The following is a 22,962-nucleotide window of genomic DNA, read 5'->3' on the forward strand; positions in this document are numbered from 1 at the left end:
CAATTCTGGTTCCTTGAAGTTGCCATGGCAGGAGGAGGAAGGGGGTCACACTTCTTATCTTGTGCCTAAACAAACATTAGACCGATAATGCATGTGAAACTATTCAACTTTTTTTTTATATTATTATTTTAGAAAAAATACTTTATAAGTCCCTTTTAAAATATTGATACCCCTTGAATTTTTCTGAAAACATTTTGACCACAACCAGATATTTGAGAGTATTTTACTAAAACATTATGGAATAGTTAATTAAAATGGACATAATTATGAAGTTCGAGGAAATTATATATATATATATATATAAAAACTTGGCTATTTTTGCAAAAAGCTGAATTTAAAGATACATTTTTCTTTGATTGTGACTTTAGCATCTTTGCACATCTATAATAAAAGTTTTTCTGCATTACAAAATTGGATAGCGAATATCTGTGAAAATGAATATTCAAGTCTTGCAAAAGATTCCCCAGTGACGAGTCCAATGGCGCACGCTTTCATGTAAACCATCCCATCGTCACTCTGGCTGTGTGTTTAGAGATGCCATGCTGAAAAATGAGCTTCTCCCCCATCTCGAAACTTTAGCGGCTTGTATTTTGTTAATTTATCCAGGAACTCTGATCTTGCTGAAGGAAAACATGCCCACAGCCTGATGCTGCACTGATGGTTTCCAAGTCCACTTTATTTCTAAAGCACATTTGAAACACAGAAGCTTAAGCCTAAAGTGGTGCACAAAAATAGGACAAAGGAGAAAATGAAAATCCGGATCTAAAGCAACAATGAAAATGCTCTCATTAAAACACTTTCGTAAAATCAAAGAAAGACGATAAAAAGAACATATCAAGTCATACTGGACAAAACTATTGAAAAAGGTTTTCTGATCTAAATCGATTACTTATTTCAATGTGTGCTCTGTCCTCTAGTAGGTTAGCTGCTTTCACAAGCTTTTACCATTTTTTGTAGATGGACTGAACAATACTCTATAAGATGTAAGAAGATTGTTTTATGAGCTACCCTGCTTTCAAAAAGTATAATTTGGATTCATGATTCTGCTCTACCTCATGCTGCTCTTGCTTCCTTCTTCTAAGAAGATACACTATGATGTAGAAATGTGGAAAAAGTTCAAGGATTATTAATTATTTTGTATCAAATACCAGTGATAAAGTTTAGATTATGTGGCATTCAGTTTGTGAGACTTGCATTTAGATCAGTTATTTAGCTCAAAGCTGTTCTTCCAGAAATCTTTTAACAGAGTACAAACAATTTGAGATGTAGGAGCAGGTCCAAGCAAAGTTTATCGGTTCTTTTCTCTCTGTCCTTCCTTTAGAAGCCCTTGGCATGGAAAAAAACTGGATCACAAGAGTTTAAGGAGTCAGGTTGCATATTTACTATAGACAGAGACTGTTTGTTGTATAAAGCATAAGCCGCAGAATTTACAGTGCTGAAAATGAAATCCCTTTCCCCCTCTGTGAGAGGCCTCCAGAGGAAACAAATAACACATTATGCTGGAGGGCTGACCCCTTAAAATAGCCACAGTTCAGCCACCTCCTCGGCTAAGACCCCTCACCTGATCCAAAGATTTGTAACGTCCCACTTCCACATTCAAACGGTGAGTCATTTTGGAACATGCAGGGAAAATAAATGTTTCCAGAGCTCTTCAACACATCGGACAGGGGTTGCTTTGATGATCCAGGTGACGTGATGAAGTAATAAATTAACCATTTGTTTCTCTGGGATAAAGTTTTTTAGTGGTGTTTGTGCTTTTGTTGGTGCCAGTTGACATAAACCATGACTGCCTGTTAAGATGAGTCTATCAACGCACATTAAGGAGGTCATTGACCTTTAACCCTGAAGCCTTTAGAGCTCTTCAAGGTGCAGCATTCCCATCCCAGTCTATTTCAAAAAGGCCAATTTAAAGTTTACGTGCGTCTTGCTGTCTGAGACAACCATCCTTAATCACTTCTTTAGGTTGTCTTCATCCTTTCCAGTGATATGCCTTCCTTTTTTTAAAGAAAACACCCACCGTCCATCTGAACTGATGGCCTGTCAGTTCAGGTGGACGGTGGGTTTTTTGTTTTTGTTTTCCTGCTGTAGATGAAAGCTGGTGGAGACACGCTTCAGATTTTTATTTGAGAAAAAGTCTGAAAGCTGTCTATTATTCTGCTTCCACTTCACTGTTATGCAATACTCTGTGTCAATGTATGACATTCACCAAAGTTTATGGCTGTATGTGATGAAATGTGGGAAAGGAGATGTACATTTCTGAGCTCCAGATATTTGGATGTTGACTCTCATACAGCATATGCGTCATTTCCTGCCTTTATTTTTTTCTACACATGCGTCTTTAGTGAGTTCATTTGTACTTCATTCGACATTAATTTCCACAAAACATATCTGTGAAATTATGGCACAGATTTTTTTTGGTCGATCCTGCTCACTCAGAGTTCCATGTTTTTCTGTTTTGTGTCATTTTTTAGTTTTTCTGACGTCTTCTGGTGGAATTACAACAACCCCCACAAACTGTTTATGTTCTTCATTTCACCCTGCTTGAGTCTGCTCCTCTGGACAACTTCCCGTGCTTGACCTCCACTAATTTAATTATATTTGAATTTAGGACTGTAAACCGTGGACTCATGAACCCTGAGATAATGCTTCTGTTCTTGCCCATTTTCCCATGCACATATATATCATAGTTTTGTTATGTGATAAATTAGAGTAAATAAATTTGTGCAGAACAGGCTAACAGATTGCTGTAGGTTTACAGATTTCAGATACATACTACTTAAATACATAAAAGGAGAAAATCTTAAAAGTGTAATGTGTGGTAAATTTTTTTATTTTCACAAAAAACACAATTTAACAGTTTTTGTGAAAAATCCTCATTTCCTAAACAAAACCAAAGCAAAAGAAAGAAATAAAAACTGAAATATTCTTCAACTTATAAATTTTTTTTAATTATTACAATGGTAGGATGAGTTGTGATAATAGCCAATGAGACTTAATATTTCCAAACAACACATCTATTTCCTGATTACATTTTTTAAGAGCCAATCCTAAGATGGTTGTTCAAATTGGATTGCCAAATTTAACTTTAATGTGGATCTGTCCAGATGAATATTTAAAGTCTGTGTGACTTCATTGTCGTCAATTAAAATTAGACTACAGAAATGACTGTTCATGGTCGAGTGTAGACTTAAAATTTATTACATTTCAGCCTAAAGACTAAAGATGAACCTAAGTAAAAATTAACATTGGTTTTATGTTTCTTTTTACTAAGTTTGTGATAACAGGATGCCCTCCAGTTTCAGTTAAATGTAATATCATCCACTTTACAGATAACTTCATGCCGCTTTTAAATCTTGAATTAACGTCATCCAATCCCCAGAAATGTTAGACAATAGGACAACAAATCTTCACCCAAGGATCCCGTAGGGTTCCTGATTTGAGCTGTTCTGATCTCTTTGTGGATCTTCCTGAACCAAACGGGTTTCATAGGTGACATGTGAGCAACTCTGATGTTTGAGACGCCAGGTCGAATCTGGCAGGGTCAAGCCGCCATGGAGGAAACAAAGCTGGGATTGTCCGCTGTACTTTTACAGTCACACTCGGACAGATTTAACACACATGTTAAAGTTAGTTTTGTTTTGTTTGTTTTTTCTTCCAAAGCAGAGTTCGTCATCTTTTTGGCAGTGCAGTTAATTCTGTAGTTATTTACTTTTGCCTCATGAGGATCTTGAAAACTTAAGACGTCTTTGGCAAAACCAGGATATGGTCGTTAGAAGATGGCCTTGTAATTATTTTCAAGCTAGTGTGATTATAATTCTGTCACATGAGAATGAAATGGATAAAAGAACAAGGTGTAATTTTAAAGTTAAAGAAAAAAAGTCCAAGGACACGCAAATTATATGAACATGTATTCTGTCTGTAGCTTTAATGGACTTTTTTTTTTACTTTACTTTATTGTACATCTTGTTACATTACTAATGTTCATGTCATGCTGTGAACAGAAAGAGCGCCAGCTGAGATTAACTGTGACTCAGCAACGTCTTGATGAGATTCTCAGGTCATCACGTCGGGACGTCGTTAGCCAGGAAAAGAGATTAGAGCTTTAATTACATTCACAGGCCAAGTCACAAAGATGTTCCTCAGAGACTCGGTTAAGCTGCAGTGAATGGCTAGGATCTGCCGAGTGACGCTCCAGGTTTCACTGAAGTGATGCAGCACATTTTATAAATCATTGACTTATTTGTATTGGAGCTTGGCTCTGCACATCTTGTGACCAAAATAGTTGAAAATATCGAAAACCATCAGTCATTTTTCTTCAACTTTATATGTTACTTGGTGTTGGTCCACAATCAAACCTTGAGCTGAGGTTTGTGCCTGTAATGTGGCAAGTTGAAAACCGAACACTGTCCTATTGTACGTTATCAATAAGAAGATACACTTAGACTTAAGCTTCTCTTCCAGAACAGCCCTCCATAATAATTTGATAAAAACATTTTTGTGTACTTTTCATGACAGTTATTAAAGTTAACTGTTGTTCTTGTGACAATAACACATATTTCCTCTTTTTTTTTCTGGCAGGGAATCTCAAAGCTGAAGTAATGCTGCTGGATGTTGTAAAGACTGGAGAACTGAATGATGAACTAAAAAAACAGCTTTGCAGGAAAATAGCAAAAGGTCAGAGAGAGGCGGTGCAGTGAGGTGGTAGTACCGCTCTTCATGCAAAGGAACTTGGAAAATACGTGCTCTTTTACACATTTAAGCAGCTTTTTAAAGTAAAGGTAACTCTTTGTTCCATTGGTTAGTGAGGCAGCTGCCCACAGGGTTGAATGTGTCTTTAGTGGCTACATTCTTCCTCAGCATCTTTTCTAATAAATCCAACTGAGGGCATTTAATAAAAGCATTGACTTAGACATATAATCTGCTGGTTAAGCACAGGAAATGTCAACATTTACTAAGAGGTAATTTTGTGTCAAGCCTCATCAGTCGTGGACTGCAAACCCAAAATAGATTAGGTGTGTCTCAGCATATTCACCTCCTTCTTAGTGTTTGGGGATAAGATGTCATGTGGGATTGTAAAGAATTTTCCAGGCACATTTGGCCATTTTATAGCATAACCAAGTAACTGTGATACCTTCAATTGTCATGAAAATGCTGTATTGAAAATCACCTGAAAGAATTTTTTTTTTATTTTACATTATAGTCATCTGACAACTTGAAATTGGCCTCTGTCTCTTTAAGCACTATCTGCCGTTTTCTGACACTCTTCACAACAATGTCTCTCCATGCTGCCCACTGATGCGATTTACAACTGTTCATAGGAGCGTTGGACTGAGAAGTAGTTCCACCAGGTGTTTGCTAATTGCTGCTGCCGCTAGTCTAGAGGAGCTGTGTGGGGATGCTCTGTGGGACGGGAGCTTGACTAGGGACTAATAAGCAGCACATTTTATGAGCGTTTAAGGACCCCCCAAATGGCTGCTATAGGATTTCTCAAACATGCACGAATGATCAAAGCAACACTCTATGTATGCTTTTGATGAGGGAATAACATTATAAGTTGATTTTGAATAATTCCCCCCCAGCTCCCTCTTGAAAAGAGTTCTGAAGCAGCAGAACAGAAGAGTTGTCCTGGATCTTATAGGGATACTTGATCCTTGAAAATCTGGAATCGTAGGCTCTGCACAGAGCATGAAAGTGATACATCAGACAAACTCTTGCTTTTCACTGTGAACAACAAAATGACCTGCAGCAGGTTGAATGCTCTTTGACCTAAGCATATTGGTTATATTCTTCTCATTTTTGTTTCCATAAAGACTTTGAATAGCCTGACATTCTACCGGTGATTTTGTGCTATAATGTATAATTTAAAACAAATGCCAACACAACTTCACACTCACTCCTCTTCTGCAGTAAAGACATTCAGCTCTTTGTCGTTCCCTGCAAGGCAGAGTAACAAGAGCCTCCTGAATGAGTTGCAATAGAAACACAAAGGGCCTCTGTTTGTATGTGTTCACATCTGTTAGCATGGAGAGAGTGAAGAAAGAAGCTGTCTCTGTCCAGGACTCTTCTCTTACCTGAGGGAGGGGAAAGTTGATTAAAAAAAAAAAGAAAAAAGAAAAGTCTAGCTCTACTCGTGTCTCCACCTGCACAAACCACGTGGATCTACTTATGTGTCTGAGTGTCAACCGAGGAGCAGGTCACAGCCGACATCAGGAACTCATGCAGGTCATTCTCAAAAAATTAGCATATTGTGATAAAGTTCATTATTTTCCATAATGTAATGATAAAAATTAAACTCTCATATATTTTAGATTCATTGCACACCAACTGAAATATTTCAGGTCTTTTATTGTTTTAATACTGATGATTTTGGCATACAGCTCATGAAAACCCAAAGTCCCTGTCTCAAAAAATTAGCATATCATGAAAAGGTTCTCTGAACGAGCAATGAACCTCATCATCTGAATCAACAAAGTAACTCTAAACACCTGAAAAAGATTCCTGAGGCTTTTAAAAACTCCCAGCCTGGTTCATTACTCAAAACCATAATCATGGGTAAGACTGCTGACCTAACTACTGTCCAGAAGGCCATCATTGACGCCCTCAAGCAAGAGGGTAAGACACAAAGACATTTCTGAACAAATAGGTTGTTCCCAGAGTGTTGTATCAAGGCACCTCAGTGGGAAGGAAAAAGTGTGGCAGAAAACGCTGCACAAGGAAAAGAGGTGACCGGACCCTGAGGAAGATTGAGGAGAAGGACCGATTCCAGACCTTGGGGGACCTGAGGAAGCAGTGGACTGAGTCTGGAGTAGAAACATCCAGAGCCACCGTGCTCAGGCGTGTGCAGGAAATGGGCTACAGGTGCTGCATTCCCCAGGTCAAACTACTTTTGAACCAGAAACAGCGGCAGAAGCGTCTGACCTGGGCTACAGAGAAGCAGCACTGGACTGTTGCTCAGTGGTCCAAAGTACTTTTTTCGGATGAAAGCAAATTTTGCATGTCATTCGGAAATCAAGGTGCCAGAGTCTGGAGGAAGATTGAGGAGAAGGAAATGCCATAAGTTCAGTGTCAAGTACCCACAGTCAGTGATGGTCTGGGGAGCCACGTCAGCTGCTGGTGTTGGTCCACTGTGTTTTATCAAGGGCAGGGTCAATGCAGCAGCTATCAGGAGATTTTGGAGCACTTCATGCTCCATCTGCTGAAAAGCTTTATGAAGATGAAGATTTCATTTTTCAGCACAACCTGGCACCTGCTCACAGTGCCAAAACCACTGGTAAATGGTTTACTGACCATGGTGTTACTGTTGGCCTGCCAACTCTCCTGACCTGAACCCCATAGAGAATCTGTGGGATATTGTGAAGAGAAAGTTGAGAGACGCAAGACCCAAAACTCTGGATGAGCTTAAGGCCATCGCAGCATCCTGGGCCTCCATAACATCTCAGCAGTGCCACAGGCTGATTGCCTCCATGCCACGCCGCAGCAGTTATTTCTGCAAAAGGATTCCCGACCAAGTATTGAGTGCATAACTGAACATAATTATTTGAAGGTTGACTTTTTTGGTATTAAAACATTTTTCTTTTATTGGTCGGATGAAATATGTAAATTTTTTGATAGGAATTTTGGGTTTTCATGAGCTGTATGCCAAAATCATCAGTATTAAAACAGTGAAAGACCTGAAATATTTCAGTTGGTGTGCAATGAATCTAAAATATATGACAGTTTAATTTTTATCATTACATTAAGGAAAATAATTAATTTTATCACAATATGCTAATTTTTTGAAAAGGACTTGTATGTGTTACTTTCATTCAGTATATTTCCATGCGTTCACCTCTAATCTGTAGGTGGCAGAACTGTAACACTTGACATGCAAGCGTTCGGCCACAGAGTTTGCCTTTATTAAAGCAGCTTACGTCCGTAATTGGGTCAGAACTCCACGCCTAAGCCTCCAGTAGCGGGTGGCAGCGACTAGCAGCTCTGGAGCTGACTGCCTGGTGAGCAGATCAGCTCACTTAAGCTAAACTATGTTTAATCAGGCTGCTATTTAGAAACAAATGCATTTCCAAGGGGTCGCAAGAGGTCAGGTGGGGGCGGGGGGAACACCCAACTCCAGCTCCAGTCTCGAATAGTCACTATCCTGCATATTTTAGATACATTCTTGCTTCAGCACACTTGAATTAAGTCCTCATATCAGTCATCCAGCTCTGCAGAGGCCTTTTAACGAGCTACTCGTTTGAGACGAGTGGGTTGGAAAAGGGATGCTTCCAAAGGTTGCAGGGTGGTATAGCTTGATTACTGAAGCTGGCGGCGCCCACTGCTCTATGTTTTTTTCTGAATGCAATATTAGACATTATATTTAGCGGAAAATTGTCTTTTTTATGTCTGTAATTGGGTCAGAGTCAATTACAGACGTAATTTATTGCTGGATCACATTGACTACATTTTGCAGTACTGTTCAAATTTATATTATCTGTGCATCAAATAAATTAGACACACTTGACATTATAGATTCATATTCTATACTGACTTTTATACTTGGGCTAAAATTATTTTCTATTTCTAAAATTATAATATATATTGGTCCCCCTTTTTAAACATGTTTGTTTTATCTGTTTACTTTAATTTCTGTCAAATCTTTACACTAGTAGAGACAAATTATACACGTGCCGCATGCTGACATCTAGTGGACAAAGCAGGTACTGCTGCCTTCTTTCATGTAAGTTTTTGCAAACTAGTAAATAGGCCTATGTCTAGACACCGTATGTCACAGAAAACACAGTCACACCTTAGCTGAGGTTTTTAATAATTTATTGAAACATAAACAATTGTGCACAATGTTTATTAAGTGCATCGGGTCCATAAGGGCAAACCGATAGGCCATTCTGAAAAATTACAGTTTTTCTAAATGTACTTTATTTACTGCACATATTTCAGTAAACTTGCAATAAGTCTTATATTGGCTGTAGGAAACATAAACACTGTCATTTAAATCTCTTAGTGCAACAGTTTTGCTTTTAATATATGTAGCAAAGGCATTGTATGCCTTCATACCACAATCCTGCATCAAATACATTACTGCATCATCAAATACAACTTTTTTTTTTAAAATCACACAGTGTCCCTATAAATATACTACTTCCTTACACTTTTTTTTCCTCATGTCTCAGTTGTAAGATGGTCTTAAGATTGTTTATATCTAAAGAAGATCTTTAGGGATCTTTTACAGTCATGCTATTGACATAACCTCATTGCTTTTGCAAAGAGGTTTCAATATAATCATCATTACAATTACAGTCTAACTGCTCCTATTTACATTCATTGTGCTGTCAAAGTTCATTTTCTCCATTAAAAATCGCATCAAACACAAACAAGTACACAGCCACAAAAAGGTACATTTTTTGTTAAGAGACCTCCAACGGTCATTCATCTACATTCAGATTATGATATGTGGAGTGCAACTGAGAGAGATCCATGCGGATTCAAATGTTGACCCAAGGTGGCATCCAGGATGGCTGTCCTGGTTTCTCTGCTCGGCAACAACAAATGAGCCCGGCTGGTTGTCTCCTGGTCCACCTTACAAAATAAGGAGGACGGACTCAATGTCCTGCAGCACTAATCTCATTTAGTGTTCAAGAAACACATGCATGGCTACATATACAGGTAACGTTCACAAATAAGCGTAAGAGTACACATTTGTTAACTTTCAAAAATTTTGACCTGAATAGATTTTTTTTCTCTCTTCTGAGATTTTATGAGTCTTCACAGCATGGTGAATCTCTGACAGGAAGTCTTTGCTTCATCACATATTGAGATAAGCATCACGACTAATGTTTTCCTTTGTTTTTTGTTTTTTTTTTTGCAAAATTGCGACTTCTAAGTGAATAATCCCATGATAAGGCACGGGAAAACTAGAGAGCTGAGGGCCGTGATCCAAGTACAACATGAACCAAGTTCCAAAGAAACATCATTAGCTGCCTTTCCTTTTGTCTGTGCATCTTTAACATTCAACAAAAAAAAATAAATACTCTTGCTGTGCAGAAGAAATAAAGGTACCTCTTATTGGGACCCATTTAAACAAAACTGTAAGGCAACACGCTTGTCAATCCAAACACAACAAAATAATAATACTAAATTGTTAGAACTTTGGTAAATGTTGAGCCTGAATCAGAAAACGGGAAACCGCAAACAGCAACATAAATATATGATGAGTAAGTTTGCAGTTGTTGATATTTTGGGAAATAATCATGTTTAAGTTCATAAAACTTGTGACTCAAAGACTGAATATTGGAATAAAAGCTGCCAAATGGTAGAATACTTCTGTCATCAGTATCTCTAAAGATTTTGTCTGGTTTTGTCAAAATCCAGAAAACAACCATCACAAGGAAAATACTTTCTAAATAACACAGATATATATATGTATATATGCATATATATATATATACAAAAAAAACTTGGTGTCTCCTCCATCTCTTTCATCTGAAGAGGTGAGTGGATGGCTTGCAATGGAGTGTGAGTTGGCGGGAGCTGTAGCTGGACAAACCCACACCAAGCAGACCCATCAGGAGGGCCAGGCGTGGCGTGGCAGTGCTCTCCCGGCTCTGCAGCATCGTCTGGGCTGCCTGGGTCTAGGAAAAAAAAGAGTTTAGAAGTATAAGAGCTATCCATTTCCACGAATTCGCAGCTTTGTCTTTCCTGCCACTGGCAAATGAAGAATCTGAAAAATATGACCCTTCAAGATTAGTCTAATTCCAGTAGTGGTCTTTTCCTATGTCTATTTGACTTTGTTTATATGAAAATGGAAGATGCTTTGCAAGTTTTTGTAAGTTATTTCTGAAGCTTGAGCAGATGCAAGACACCAAAAAGCATTCCTGATTGTATTTTTTTTAATGTAAAAATGCTTGCTCTAAAAGCTAAATTCAAACCACCTCCATCTTTTCGCATCTCATCAGAACATACAACAAATACTTCAGTTCATTCATCCTCACTTATGTTTGATTCTGCATCAAATTTCAGAACAACATCTCAGCAACACAAAAAATAAACCGACCTTCCAATCTTTTAAATGTAAATTTGCATTAGAGCTCTAAGGTTCATCTGCATCTGTCTGAAATAACAATCAGGACAAATGGCTTGGATGCAACTGCAACAGAGATCCAATTAGAGGGTATTTGCCCGACCTGAAGACAACTTCAAATCAAATCCATTTGCTACTGTGGTTCTCTATCCTAATCCTGCCATGACTCAGACAAATAAGCTCTTTGGAAATCAGGGTTGTTGTTAGAAAGAAATTTCTAAAAGATGCTATGTCGATTACCAAAATTTGCATTTTTGGTTGAAAAAAAATTTACTTTAAATATGCATAAGGTGCATATTAGTAACAAAATGTTGTGTAGCATAATTTATTCACAGCCACATAATTCTTCATTTAAAACAATCAAAAAATATCAACTCCTGGACTCAGTGCAGGCTTTGTTGGAATTTCTGTCCAACAAACGGCGAAGTCTAAAGCGATCTGAAATCTATCCACACAAGAAGAGCATCTGAAAGCATCACACAAACCTGCAGATATCTTATATATCCAGGGGTCAGGCGAGGGATGCGAAAAAACATTCTTGCTCCCTTCGGTGCTTTACAGTCGAGGCCACAAAACTCCTCTGCAACTTGCCCTCAGGAGCTGCTGCGGGGCAACTGTATCCCACTGTGTCTTCGTGTGGAGGCAGCAACAGCTCTCCCCGGTGTCTACAGGCAAGAACACTTCAATCAGATGATCTGCTCTAGGGAAATCTAGTCCCTACAGGTTGTATATAAACCTTGGCTGTATTGTCATTGCGTAAGCTGGAAGGTTGGTGCGTATCATTGTGTGTGTGTGTGTATTTGTGTCACTGATGGATTAGCAGATCCACTGGCGACACGGTGGATTATTATACCTGGGGTAGATGTTCCAAGTCTTTTGTCCACCAATTAAGAGTAGGGAAATATACACTAACATACAACAAAGGATAACAAAGCTACACTTCAGTGACGTCTACTGGGACACTGCTAAGTAGTTTTAGCAATTAAGAACAATTAAAGTTTGTTTCCATTCTGAAAGTGGTACAGAGGAATCTGGCACAGCTGTCTGAAGCAACATTTTCTACTCCTATTCATCATCTGTGATGGCAGAAGTCCACCAGTCACTTCATACATATGAAAAAAAAACACAAACATAAATGTTGAGGAACAGTTTTTTTGTTGTTTTTTTTATCAATACAAACACTCAAAATATAACAAGACAAAATAGTTCTTTGCGCAGAAATTTAACTTTTTGACATTTAGATATAACCACAAGCATCAAGATATTTTAATGGAACTACTCCAAACTGTGACAAATATTACAAAAAACATACGTTTTGATCTGAAATAGTCCATCTGGCTGTATTGAACCTCTGCCCTTGTTAGAGGCAGCAAAGATCTTAAGTTTTTGCAGACTCTAACAAGTTACTATTATTGTTATAACTACTACTTTATTTTATAATTGTTCTGTATTTAGGCGCATCCATCTACCCATTTATCCTGATTAATACTGATTGCTGTCCTTCCTGAAGAAAGCAAGGACAGCATCACATTGTCAGCATGATGTTGACAACACTATTTCACGTGGGGATACTGTGATTATGGTGGTTTAAAGTGTTAGATTTTTGCCACATATAGCACTTCTGCTTGTACTTATATTTACTTATTTCCTCCACTTTAAAAATCACAGTCATATTACATTCAGATTTTATTCAAAGTTTCATTTATTTCAATAACTCGATTCAATTAGTTTCCCAAATATTCTCCCAAATACAAGTGTTATGAATATTTTTGAAAGGCAATTTGTAATTTTCAATGTAAAAAATAAACAAGTTGCAGTTTTAAATGATTCATAAGACCCAACATCACAAATACTTATCATAAAAAACTACAAGGAAAGAAACTAAAGTAACACGTTTTGTATCCAAGCAGTATTTTAAAACCACTGTAAATATTTTTGCCACATCATACGAGAATTTAGCCTTGTTTCACTACTTACTGCTGAGAAGTAATCTAAGGAAGAGAAAATTTTATGTTATAAACACGCTGTAAGAACAAAACACCTCAGTTTAAAAAAAAAAAAAACTCCATGCCGTTGTGTTGGGAGCCTTTCGGAAGTTACGTCATCTCTATGCGTCCGTCTTAGAAGAAGGACGCTCTGATTACGGAGAGCGGGCTAATGTTAACTTCAGAAACTGCTTTTTTGGCACATTTTTCTATTCAAAATAAAAGTGTTACTCGAACGTTTTGAAACATTTATGACAGTAAGTCCCAGTCGGTGTTATTTCCCCTCAGAAGAGTGAGGCTTTCCCCCCTCCGAGCTGGTAAAACAAAAATAGTTGGCTAACATTGCACGCTAACGGCTAATGCTGCGTAGTTTCATTTCATTGAAAACAGACTGCAGTAGCCCGTTACATTTGTTTACGCCTGTTGGTGTTTTCTACAAAAACATATCTCGGAGACTGACATGGGCCTGTACTCAATACATTTACCACATAATCGATAGGTAATGGTTTGCATTTGAAAGTGTTGACTGTTTGTTTGTGTGCAGTTCCTGGCAGGGATGTTGGAAGTTGTTGGATTGGAGGGAGAAGGGCGATTTTATTCCTTGTTTAGCTGCAATTAAGTAACACAAACAACCTTTAAAATGTGAAATTAAAATTTACTATTATATCATATATTCTGTGGTTGCAATCATTGAAACACATGCTGTTCTTTTATAACTATTTTCATCTTGGAAAATAAATAGTACATCCTTTTCTCTCAAACATGGCAGATAATTAGACTTAGAATATTACCTTGCTTTCATGAAAACTCAAAAATATTCATAAATATGTGTTATGTGAACTCTTAAATTAATTACATTTAAAAATAAAACATGAATAAAAAATTTATGTATTTGTTAGGATAGTCACAAGTCAGATCTAATGAAGGGGAAATTATGTAATTCCAATTGCTTGTCAATAAATTGGTGCGTCTCCTTTTCACTCTGCATTAGAACAACAGTCCCCAGTTGTGTCTCCCCATATTTACACACTCAGTCTTCTAACTGTGATGTCAATAGTACCATGGAAAATGGAGCAGGAAATAATATAATTTTACATACTACAAGTTTATTATGAGCAAAGTGTTTGGTTTCTATTTCAGTTATGTTTGTATTCAAAATTTAAATTGATTATTTATACTCATCCATAATTTTGCAAAGTGAATCAGATTAAAACGTCCACTCACAATTGTTCGTTGTTGGCCTGGTGTTTATCTGTTGAGGTTGTAATCCCATTACAGAGCTTTTTTCTTTTTTTTTCTTTTTTAGCAGTAATTTTTGGTTGAAATCACATTGACTTGAAGCAGTTTTTGTTTTCACCATTGCTCTTCTGTTTTGTTTTTAGCTATAATGAAAAGAAGAGCAGATGCAACATATTCACCTCTGCAGGGGACGAAGAGGCGGCTTGAAGAAAGCAGCTCAGATGAAGAGTCATTATCTAGACAAGGTAAGGAAATTTATGTTCACCATTAACGAACAAAATGTGTTCGCAGTTTAAAAGAATTAAGTAAAGTGCTCTTTGTGTGCTAACCGGACTAACATCATGTGTGCTTTTGGATTTGATGAGCTAAATTTGCCCTGGATATATGTCAATTCCAGATGTTTTTAAACAAAAAGAGATAATATCCTAAACCTTATAGACTGACACACACCTATTGTTCTATTTGTACGTGTCTTTTTGTCCAGACTCGAGCCAAAATGACTCCCTCAGTGACCAGGAGGATCACAGGCCGAGCTTCTCCATGCCGTCCATATCGGCATCCTCCTTTGATGCCCAAGACAATGACGACTCCGCTCAGACCTCCTCGAAGTTCTCCATGTACAACAGCGTGTCGCAGAAGCTCATGGTAATCAAATCAAAACCTCATCTTTTAGTTTTAGATATTTTGAGATCTCTGAAATCTTACTACTTTGTAGTCAGATTGTTCAGAAGAGTATTAAATGCTGTGTTTTAATAATGTTTCTATCATGCCTTCTTCCACAGGCAAAAATGGGCTTTAGAGAAGGAGAAGGTCTGGGTAAGTTCAGCCAGGGGCGCAAAGAGATCGTGGAGGCTTCCACCCAGCGTGGAAGGAGGGGCCTGGGGCTCACGCTGCAGGGTTTCCAGGGAGAACTCAATGTTGACTGGCAGGATGAACCAGAGGTCAGCAAAACCAGTGCTCACCTTTTGTTGTTTTCACCACTTTTACTTAAGACATGTTTCATTGGAACAAAGATCTCAACTTTGTCTTAACAGCCCAGTGCAACAGAGAAAGTCGACTGGTTTCCAGAATGCACCACAGAGACCCCAGATGCAGATGAGCTGAGGGACTGGTTGATTCTGGGACCGGTAATTTATCAACATTTATCAACTTTGACACTTTTATTCTTGTTTTTTTTGTTTTGTTTTGTTTTATTTAAATTTAAGTTTTTGTTTTATCTCCTGGCAGAGAAAATTAAAGATTGAGGATGAAACAGAGTTTTGTACAGAAGATCTTCTTCACACGCTTCTACGGTGCAAGGTGATATTGAAAATACCAGTTGTTTATTATGTCTGATGTAATATAAGAACTGAAGGAAATAAAAGTGGATTGACTAATTATGGGATACCCAGGTACTAAACTCAAAGAGACATTTTGTCCTGATAATTTATGTGTATTTCATCTACAAAGAACATTTCAATCTTTAAAGTTTTCAAACCAAAGCTGTCTTCAATAAAAATCCAAAATAAACATTTAGCTCTTTTTTTTCCCCCTACGCTTTATTGTTAAACTTTCATGGTGTTGGGTTCTTTTTTCGTCTTAATCCAAAATGTTGCGGTATGTAGACGGTGTTTGATGATCTGGAGGGCGAGGAGATGAGGAGAGCCCGAACACGCTCGAACCCTTATGAGACGATCAGAGGAGGAATCTTTCTCAACAGGTAAAGGTTTATTACTAGCTGCTTTTTTTTTTACTCTAGATAATGTTAAAATAATCTTTTTTTTGTATTTTTACTCCATTGAATAGGTTCAATTTGTGCAACTCTAAATACTACTAAATACTAACATACTTACAAATTCGAACTATCTCATTTGTCATTTAAGAAATGTTGTAATTAGATGATTTTTATTTCTAAAAATATATTTTTTTACTAATTGTATGACAACTAAGTGAAAGATCAAAGCTGTATGCTCATTAACGTTCTCTTTTTTTTTTTCATTTATATTCTCAACTGAATGCAGCATGTGAGAAAATACAGAGTGAAAGTGTAAAAGCCGGGCTGATAGAGAATTGCCATCTATAAATAGCACATGGTAGAAACCTTTAAGATGTGTCAAGTACAGAAAGTCTCCTCAAGAGATTTTGACAGTAGGATAAAGATGCCGATTTACGTTTTCTCTAAAAGAAAATTAACCATTCTGAGCCCAAAAAACACATCTACAACAGTGAGGCAAGGTTTATAAAGATGTTTCAGCTGTAGCCACTATGACAGATCCAAATGCCTTGAAAGAAAAAACTAAATGTAATAACTTTCATTACCTTTAGTAATTAAACAGTTATTCCACAATTACAATTTTAACGGCATAAAAATATTGAAAAGCAAAGAATTTTGTGTTTAAAATTGTTCCCGCTTTGTCATCTCATCACGTTTTCTCTGTATTTAGAGCAGCCATGAAAATGGCCAACATCGATCACTGCTTTGACTACATGTTCACCAATCCAAAGGATTCGCAAGGGGTGAGCGTATTACACGTAATGCACACGGTATTGAACTTCGGGTTACAAAACGCAGACCCACATAAGCACATCGATCAAATAAACTCTCTCATATTGTGTAGAAGTCCCTGGTGAAGGACCGCGAGGGCGAGCTTCTGTACTTTGGCGACGTCTGTGCCGGGCCTGGCGGCTTTTCAGAGTACATCCTGTGGAGGAAACGTTGGCACGCTAAAGGCTTCGGGATGACGCTGAGAGGGCCGTGCGATTTCAAACTGGAGGATTTCTACGCCGCGCCCAGCGAGTTGTTTGAGCCTTACTACGGTGTGTTGACAAAACCGTCACGTCTCGGAGGGCAGAAGAGAGGCATCTTATATTCGAGATCATAAATGATTCAGTGGAAGCTTGACCTGTGCCGTGTGCGTCTCAGGTGAGGGTGGAGTGGACGGGGACGGCGACATTACTCTGCCTGAAAACGTGACCGCGTTTCGTAACTTTGTCATGGAGAACACAGACAGAAGAGGGCTGCATTTCCTCATGGCAGACGGGGTAAGACGACTTCTAAGCAATAACTGCCTGAGGTTTTTTTCTTCACATGTTTCAGAAACATGACGTGAGCCCGGAGCTTTCAGTGTAGTCAGCTGGAGATCGGTATTGATGTGATTTCTGGCATTGGTAGGGTTTCTCTGTGGAGGGCCAGGAGAACATCCAGGAGATTCTCACCAAGCAGCTGCTGCTCTGTCAATTCCTCACTGCCCTCTCCACTCTCAGGACAGGTACAAGTGTGTGTAAATGTTTTCCGAAAACTCAACAAAGTAGTGGAGCTCTCTCTAAAGAAATCTGTTATTTTTCTTTTTCCTTCCAGGTGGACATTTTGTATGTAAAACCTTTGACCTCTTCACTCCTTTCAGCGTGGGTTTGGTGTACCTGCTCTACCTCTGCTTCGACAGGATCTCTCTCTTCAAACCCGTCACCAGCAGGCCAGCCAACTCTGAGAGGTGGGCTCAGTGGCAAAATGATCCAGACGAGTTTATTTGTGAAGAACTCAGGAATGAGGCGTCTAGATTGCTCATACCTGAGAAGCATTTAGGCCTCATGATAATTAATCTCTGTATAGATCAGTAACCAGATTTCAAAGTCGGGTTTTTATGGCTATAACAACTTAAGATCCGCAGAGGTATTTTTTGTCTTCCTGCTGTTGGCCAGGAATCACGCAGCAGCATTGTAGATGAATTGCAGCTGTCTGATTGATCTTTTTTTTATTCAATGACACCATTGTTTACTTTAGTTTTAACCCCATTGAGTGTAGTTCAGTGCTAATTTATGGGATAAAACCAATGACTACAGCTTTTACTTAAATAAGCTGCACACTCCAGAGGTTTTAAGGTCAAAGTAATAGTGATTTTAGAGCATTTGAAGTGTTTTAAACCTTTGCCACATACAGTAGCTTTGAACATTGACCTTATAAAAGTTTTACGAGACTGAAATCTAGAGGTAATTTAAGGCTGGTTTTGTCACCACTGCTTGGGGTATTTTTTTATTTAATACATAATGGCTTATAGAATTCTATCTATCTCTTTATAGTTTTCTGTTTCCTGTTAAAATAGCAGTTGGCCTAAATATTACTCACCATTGTACTGCAGCTCAATTGAAAATTTGAATTTAGAAATGCTTTTAATTGTAAGTCTGAGCCACAAGTGCTGGTCACATTGTTTAAAGCATTATTTCCACCCTGAGGAGTTAGAAATGTGCTGTATAAATAATTTTGACCTTGAGTCATCAGTATTTTCTAGTTCTTTCAATGTTATGCTAAAAACCATAAATGATCATTACAAATACAAAAACAATCACTTTTGACTTGTTGTTATATATTCAAAAAATTTTCCATCTCTCATGTATGCATGATTTAAACTAGTCCAGTTAGATTCCATCAATAACCTCCTTGTCGTCTGTCGCTGCCAGCTCTGTCTGCAAGATTGACCTAAAACCAAGCTTAAAGAAAATTACTCAATCTATTTTTTATTTTATTTTATTTTTTTGCTTTTGGTCAGATATTTGTGGTACAATTTCCTCCTTTAAGTAAAGAAGCTACTGTCTTGTCTCCGTGTGACGTTCAGGTACATCGTGTGTCGCGGTCTGAAACCGGGTTCGGATGCGGTCAGAGAGTACATGTTCAGAGTCAACCTGAAACTGAACCAGCTCAGGAACAGGGACACCGATGTTACAGAGGTGGTTCCACTGAGCATCATAAAGGACGACACGGACTTCTTCCAGTTCATGGTCAACTCTAACGAGAGGTAGGGACGCCGTTTTCAACGTGTTTTACCAGCTGCTTGTTTAACAACATTCCTGACAAAGACTGCGTTCCGCTGTGACTTCAGCCTCTGTGTAGTCCAGATCAAGGCCTTGGCGAAGATCCACGCTTACGTCATAGACTCGTAAGCAAACACAACTGGGTGCAATATTTGTGTTAACTCATAATCAGATGACCGTCATGTCTGACAGCGACGGTGTTGCCATATTTATAGGACGCTCTCGGAGCCGAGGCAAGCTGACATCAGGAAGGAGTGCTTAAAGCTTTGGGGGGTGAGTGGAGAAACTGTAAACTCCACAGATTTACTGTAATTAGAACACCTTCTTTTGCTGAGAGAAATAAATAAAAAAAAATAGACATCAATATGTATATATTTCTTTTGAAAGAGCTGAATAATTAATTTTCTTACTTTTTTTCCCCACATAACTGTTGTTTTATACTGTCACTTATGGTTAACTGGTTTCTGATTCCAGGTACCAGACAAAGCCAGAGTCGCTCCTTCTTCCTCCGACCCAAAAAACAAATTCTATGAGCTGACAAAGGTTTGACATAAAAGATATGGACATATTTTTTATCTTGAAAAAGATCAAATGTTGTTGTGTTTAAAGTGATTTTTCTTTCCTCTGTTGTGCCTCAGAACTCAGATGTCGATGCGTTCCAGAGTAAGATAACTCCTCTGGACTCCAAGACACTGAGTAAGCTGCGACAAATTTTTGACTACAGGTGCATCGTGGGAGGCGGAGAGCAGATCTTCCTGCTTGCGATGGGGGTAGGTCTGAAGGGACAGGGCTTCTGGTATGATTTATTTATATCTAGAGCACTAGCAGAGTGCTAATTATGTGCTTTCTTTAAAACTCATTCTCTGTTATCTGACTGTGTAGAAGTCTCAGATATACACGTGGGATGGGAAAATGCCCCTGCGCTGGAAGAAAATTGAAAATTTTAAGCTGGAGCTGCCAAGGGAAACACTCCTCAGCGTGGAGATCGTTCAAGAACTGAAAGGGGAGGTGAGAACTGGGCCGAATCTTAATGTTTATACAAACATAACAAGTGGAGAAAAAAGATTTGAATCAAATGTAACACCATCTGTTTGGTTCTCAGGGTAAAGCTCAGCGCAGAATCAGTGCTGTCCATGTAATGGATGCACTGATTCTTAATGGCACTGATGTAAGAGATCAGCACTTCAACCAGCGGTAAGATGTCGGCTCTGTTACAAAGTCATCTGGATTTATCTTTAAAACACGTTGTTTTGTTTGTTTTGGATTCGCTCGAGGCATTTTTAGGAATCGGAACGTTTCTCTTGGGAACATGCATGTGTGTTTTTGGCCCCTCTAGTGACATCTGTACTGCAGACATCCACCACAACTTAAAAAACAAAACTGTGAAAAAGCTGAGAGATGTTTCTGTTGGCCGCAACTTTCTTGTTTATGCTTTGTGATTTTTCAAAATGTCCAGAATACAGATGGCTGAGAAGTTCGTGAAGGCAGTGGCAAAACCCAGCAGAACGGACATGAACCCGATCAGGTGACGACCGAACCAAATTCAGCCATTTTTACCACTTCGTTCACTTTTCACTGGAAAACTTTACACTTAAATTACGAGTATATTATTTTTTATTGTCAAAATTCATCTCAAATTTGAAATTGAAGTCATGCTGCCAAATTATTTTAACTTAAATGGCTCCTGGTACCATATAGTAAATATTCATATGCTTTTTTTCTCCCAACCAGAGTCAAGGAAGTTTACAGACTGGAGGAAATGGAGAAAATCTTTGTCAGGTAAAAAAAATTGATCTCCCATTGGCTACCTGTAGTTATAGGGTTTCTCTGTTTTCTTTACAACCAGTGATATTATAGTTGCTTTCATAAGAAATTGTCTCCAACGATGCAAATTGATCTCTTTTTCTTCCTCAGACTAGAGATGAAGATGACCAAGAGTTCAGGAGGCGTCCCTCGTCTGTCCTACACCGGCAGAGATGACAGGCACTTCCTTCCCACAGGCCTCTATATCATTAAAACTGTCAATGGTGAGTATTTGTGCTTTTCAATGTATAGCAGTGGATGTGTTAAAATATAAAAATAAAAGCAAAACTCTGTTTTTCTTCCTGTCGCCCTTCAGAGCCGTGGACTATGGCATACAGCAAAAACTCGAACAAGAAGTTTTTCTTTAACAAGTTAACCAAGGAATCGACTTATGATATGCCACCAAATGCTGCTGCTCCTTTCCGGTATGTATACGCCTTTCTGTTCGGTCCTACAATACAAGATGAAGGGGTGTGAAGTGTTAAAAGCTTTAACTGGCAATGATAGACCAACAGAAAGTAAAGTGGAAGGAAAACATTGTTCCCAGAGTGGAGCTTTGCAGTCCACATTGTTATTTGTGATAAACTTTTAAAACCAAGTGTTGTTTTCTTTCCACTTATAACTTTGCACAACTTTTTGGTGGTCAACTACATAGAATCCTAGTCAAAGACAGTAAGTAAATAAATGCAAGAAAAGTTTGATAATCTCTGAAAGATCTGGTTTGTTTTAATTCTGCAGCGTCTGTCACTCTGAGCGACTCTTCTGGGCCTGGGTGGAAGGGGTCATCGTCCACGATTCCCAGACCCGAACGGACCCAGAGAAACTGTCCAAAGATGAGTTTTTAACCTTCATCCATCAACATCACCAGTACTGAGCAAAAGTAATGAACCTTCAAGAGCTTCGTCAGCTGCAGAGCGTCCTCTGAGGCACAATGTGATGGAGCGCCTCGGAAAAGGCCGTGTGATCCATTGATCATTATTTATTTGACAATAAAAGGACGAAAAAGTCTTCAGATTATAAAACGTTTTTTTTATGTGGCCACTCAACTTATTGTTCATTCATTAAACTGCTTTAAGACCACTATCAAGCTCCTTGCTTTGATGACTTTCAGGGAAGTTTTTTTTTTTACTGAAGGTATGAATTATTGGGTGTCCTTTGAACCAGTTTGCTTCCTGAATGTTTCCTCCTCCCTCAGTGAACTACACTGAATCATACTGCCTTACACAACAATATGGAGACGATGAAAACGATGCTGTTGTTTTTACCATGCCTTGACCTCTTCTGTGCATCTGTGTTTTCTTAAATTCTTGATAGGTGATATACCTTGCTGTGCTTTCATACATCACTTTACCAATGATAGATGGGGTTTTAATGGTTAAACTATGCATCAGTGTCTGTATGGTCAGTGTAGCCTTCTTTAGAACTTATGTATAAGTTCAACTTATAACGCCATGACTCGTCTTCTTCACAGAAGATGAAGCTGGATACTAAAACCAGCCGCAGCTCTGCTTTTTCCTCACTTTTTCCCAGCCTGGTTGTAGCAGCTCACTGCGTGTGACCTAAAACTATGTTTTTAAGTTCGACTTTTTTTGCTTTTTGTGCCTGACAATTGTTGTAAATGCTGCAATGTACTTATTTTTCTGTTGAGTGAAATCTCAAGTTATTGGATGTAAATACTAAAGTTAGTGAATAAAGGGATGACACTGTTACCACACGTTGGTGAAACTAGATTAAAGTCAGATAATCAAGGATATTTTAGAGCTTCATTTTTACCTGTTTTGCCCTCCATAACTTATGGTGCAATCTATAAATAGGTGTATTTTTTTATTGCAGTGACATAATCTAATACTTTTTTTTTTTTTTTAGAAAAATCCAACTATTAATTTTATATATTTATTCACCGGGGTTAATAAATACCACATTAGGAAACGATTTCAATGAAAAACTTTACAATGCTAACATATAAAACAGAAAAGTAGCTGGAGTGGAGCATTATTTAAAATGTTTATTATTTTTTAAAGGGTCAGAATGTGTGGAACTTTTAACAATCCATCGCTTTTTGTCTCTTGGGTATAAATG

The 22,962-nt window shown here is 38.1% G+C and overlaps 1 protein-coding gene and 1 long non-coding RNA gene across 5 annotated transcripts; one reads left to right on the forward strand and one right to left on the reverse strand.

Moving 5' to 3' along the window:
• Positions 1 to 8,788: 8,788 nt before the first annotated feature.
• On the reverse strand, positions 8,789 to 13,151 carry LOC103457550 (uncharacterized). Of its 2 annotated transcripts, XR_014085585.1 has the most exons (3): positions 13,049 to 13,151; positions 11,557 to 11,736; positions 8,789 to 10,622 (listed from the first exon to the last, which is right to left on the reverse strand). It is a non-coding gene; the product is annotated as an uncharacterized LOC103457550 (long non-coding RNA). The 2 variants fall into 2 exon arrangements; XR_532449.3 differs by lacking the exon at positions 13,049 to 13,151 and having other exon boundaries at positions 11,557 to 13,040.
• Positions 13,152 to 13,181: 30 nt separating this feature from the next.
• On the forward strand, positions 13,182 to 22,592 carry cmtr1 (cap methyltransferase 1). 3 transcript variants are annotated; one of them, XM_008397778.3, is made up of 24 exons: positions 13,182 to 13,313; positions 14,439 to 14,540; positions 14,780 to 14,940; positions 15,078 to 15,236; positions 15,330 to 15,422; positions 15,523 to 15,594; positions 15,900 to 15,994; positions 16,719 to 16,791; positions 16,893 to 17,091; positions 17,198 to 17,316; positions 17,447 to 17,543; positions 17,633 to 17,765; positions 18,885 to 19,064; positions 19,149 to 19,205; positions 19,296 to 19,353; positions 19,555 to 19,623; positions 19,719 to 19,850; positions 19,963 to 20,088; positions 20,183 to 20,274; positions 20,537 to 20,605; positions 20,812 to 20,859; positions 20,995 to 21,107; positions 21,200 to 21,308; positions 21,622 to 22,592. In XM_008397778.3, the coding sequence occupies exons 2-24, from the start codon at positions 14,444 to 14,446 to the stop codon at positions 21,755 to 21,757; spliced, it is 2,487 nt and encodes an 828-aa protein (XP_008396000.1). In that variant the 5' UTR covers positions 13,182 to 13,313; positions 14,439 to 14,443; the 3' UTR covers positions 21,758 to 22,592. The 3 variants fall into 3 exon arrangements, with proteins under 3 accessions (XP_008396000.1, XP_008395999.1, XP_008395998.1); XM_008397777.3 differs by having other exon boundaries at positions 13,200 to 13,373; XM_008397776.3 differs by having other exon boundaries at positions 13,284 to 13,555.
• The last annotated feature ends 370 nt before the right edge of the window (positions 22,593 to 22,962 follow it).

Source organism: Poecilia reticulata, chromosome 21 (assembly GCF_904066995.2).
Source record: "Poecilia reticulata chromosome 21, P_reticulata-male-v2, whole genome shotgun sequence".
Lineage (NCBI taxonomy): Eukaryota > Metazoa > Chordata > Actinopteri > Cyprinodontiformes > Poeciliidae > Poecilia > Poecilia reticulata.

Coding starts and splice junctions, on each gene's coding strand:
- cmtr1 (XM_008397778.3), top strand. CDS start 14,444: ATGAAAAGAAGAGCAGATGCAACATATTCACCTCTGCAGGGGACGAAG. Junction 19,206..19,295: donor CACGCTTACGTCATAGACTC/GTAAGCAAACAC, acceptor CCATATTTATAG/GACGCTCTCGGAGCCGAGGC. Junction 21,108..21,199: donor TATCATTAAAACTGTCAATG/GTGAGTATTTGT, acceptor GTCGCCCTTCAG/AGCCGTGGACTATGGCATAC.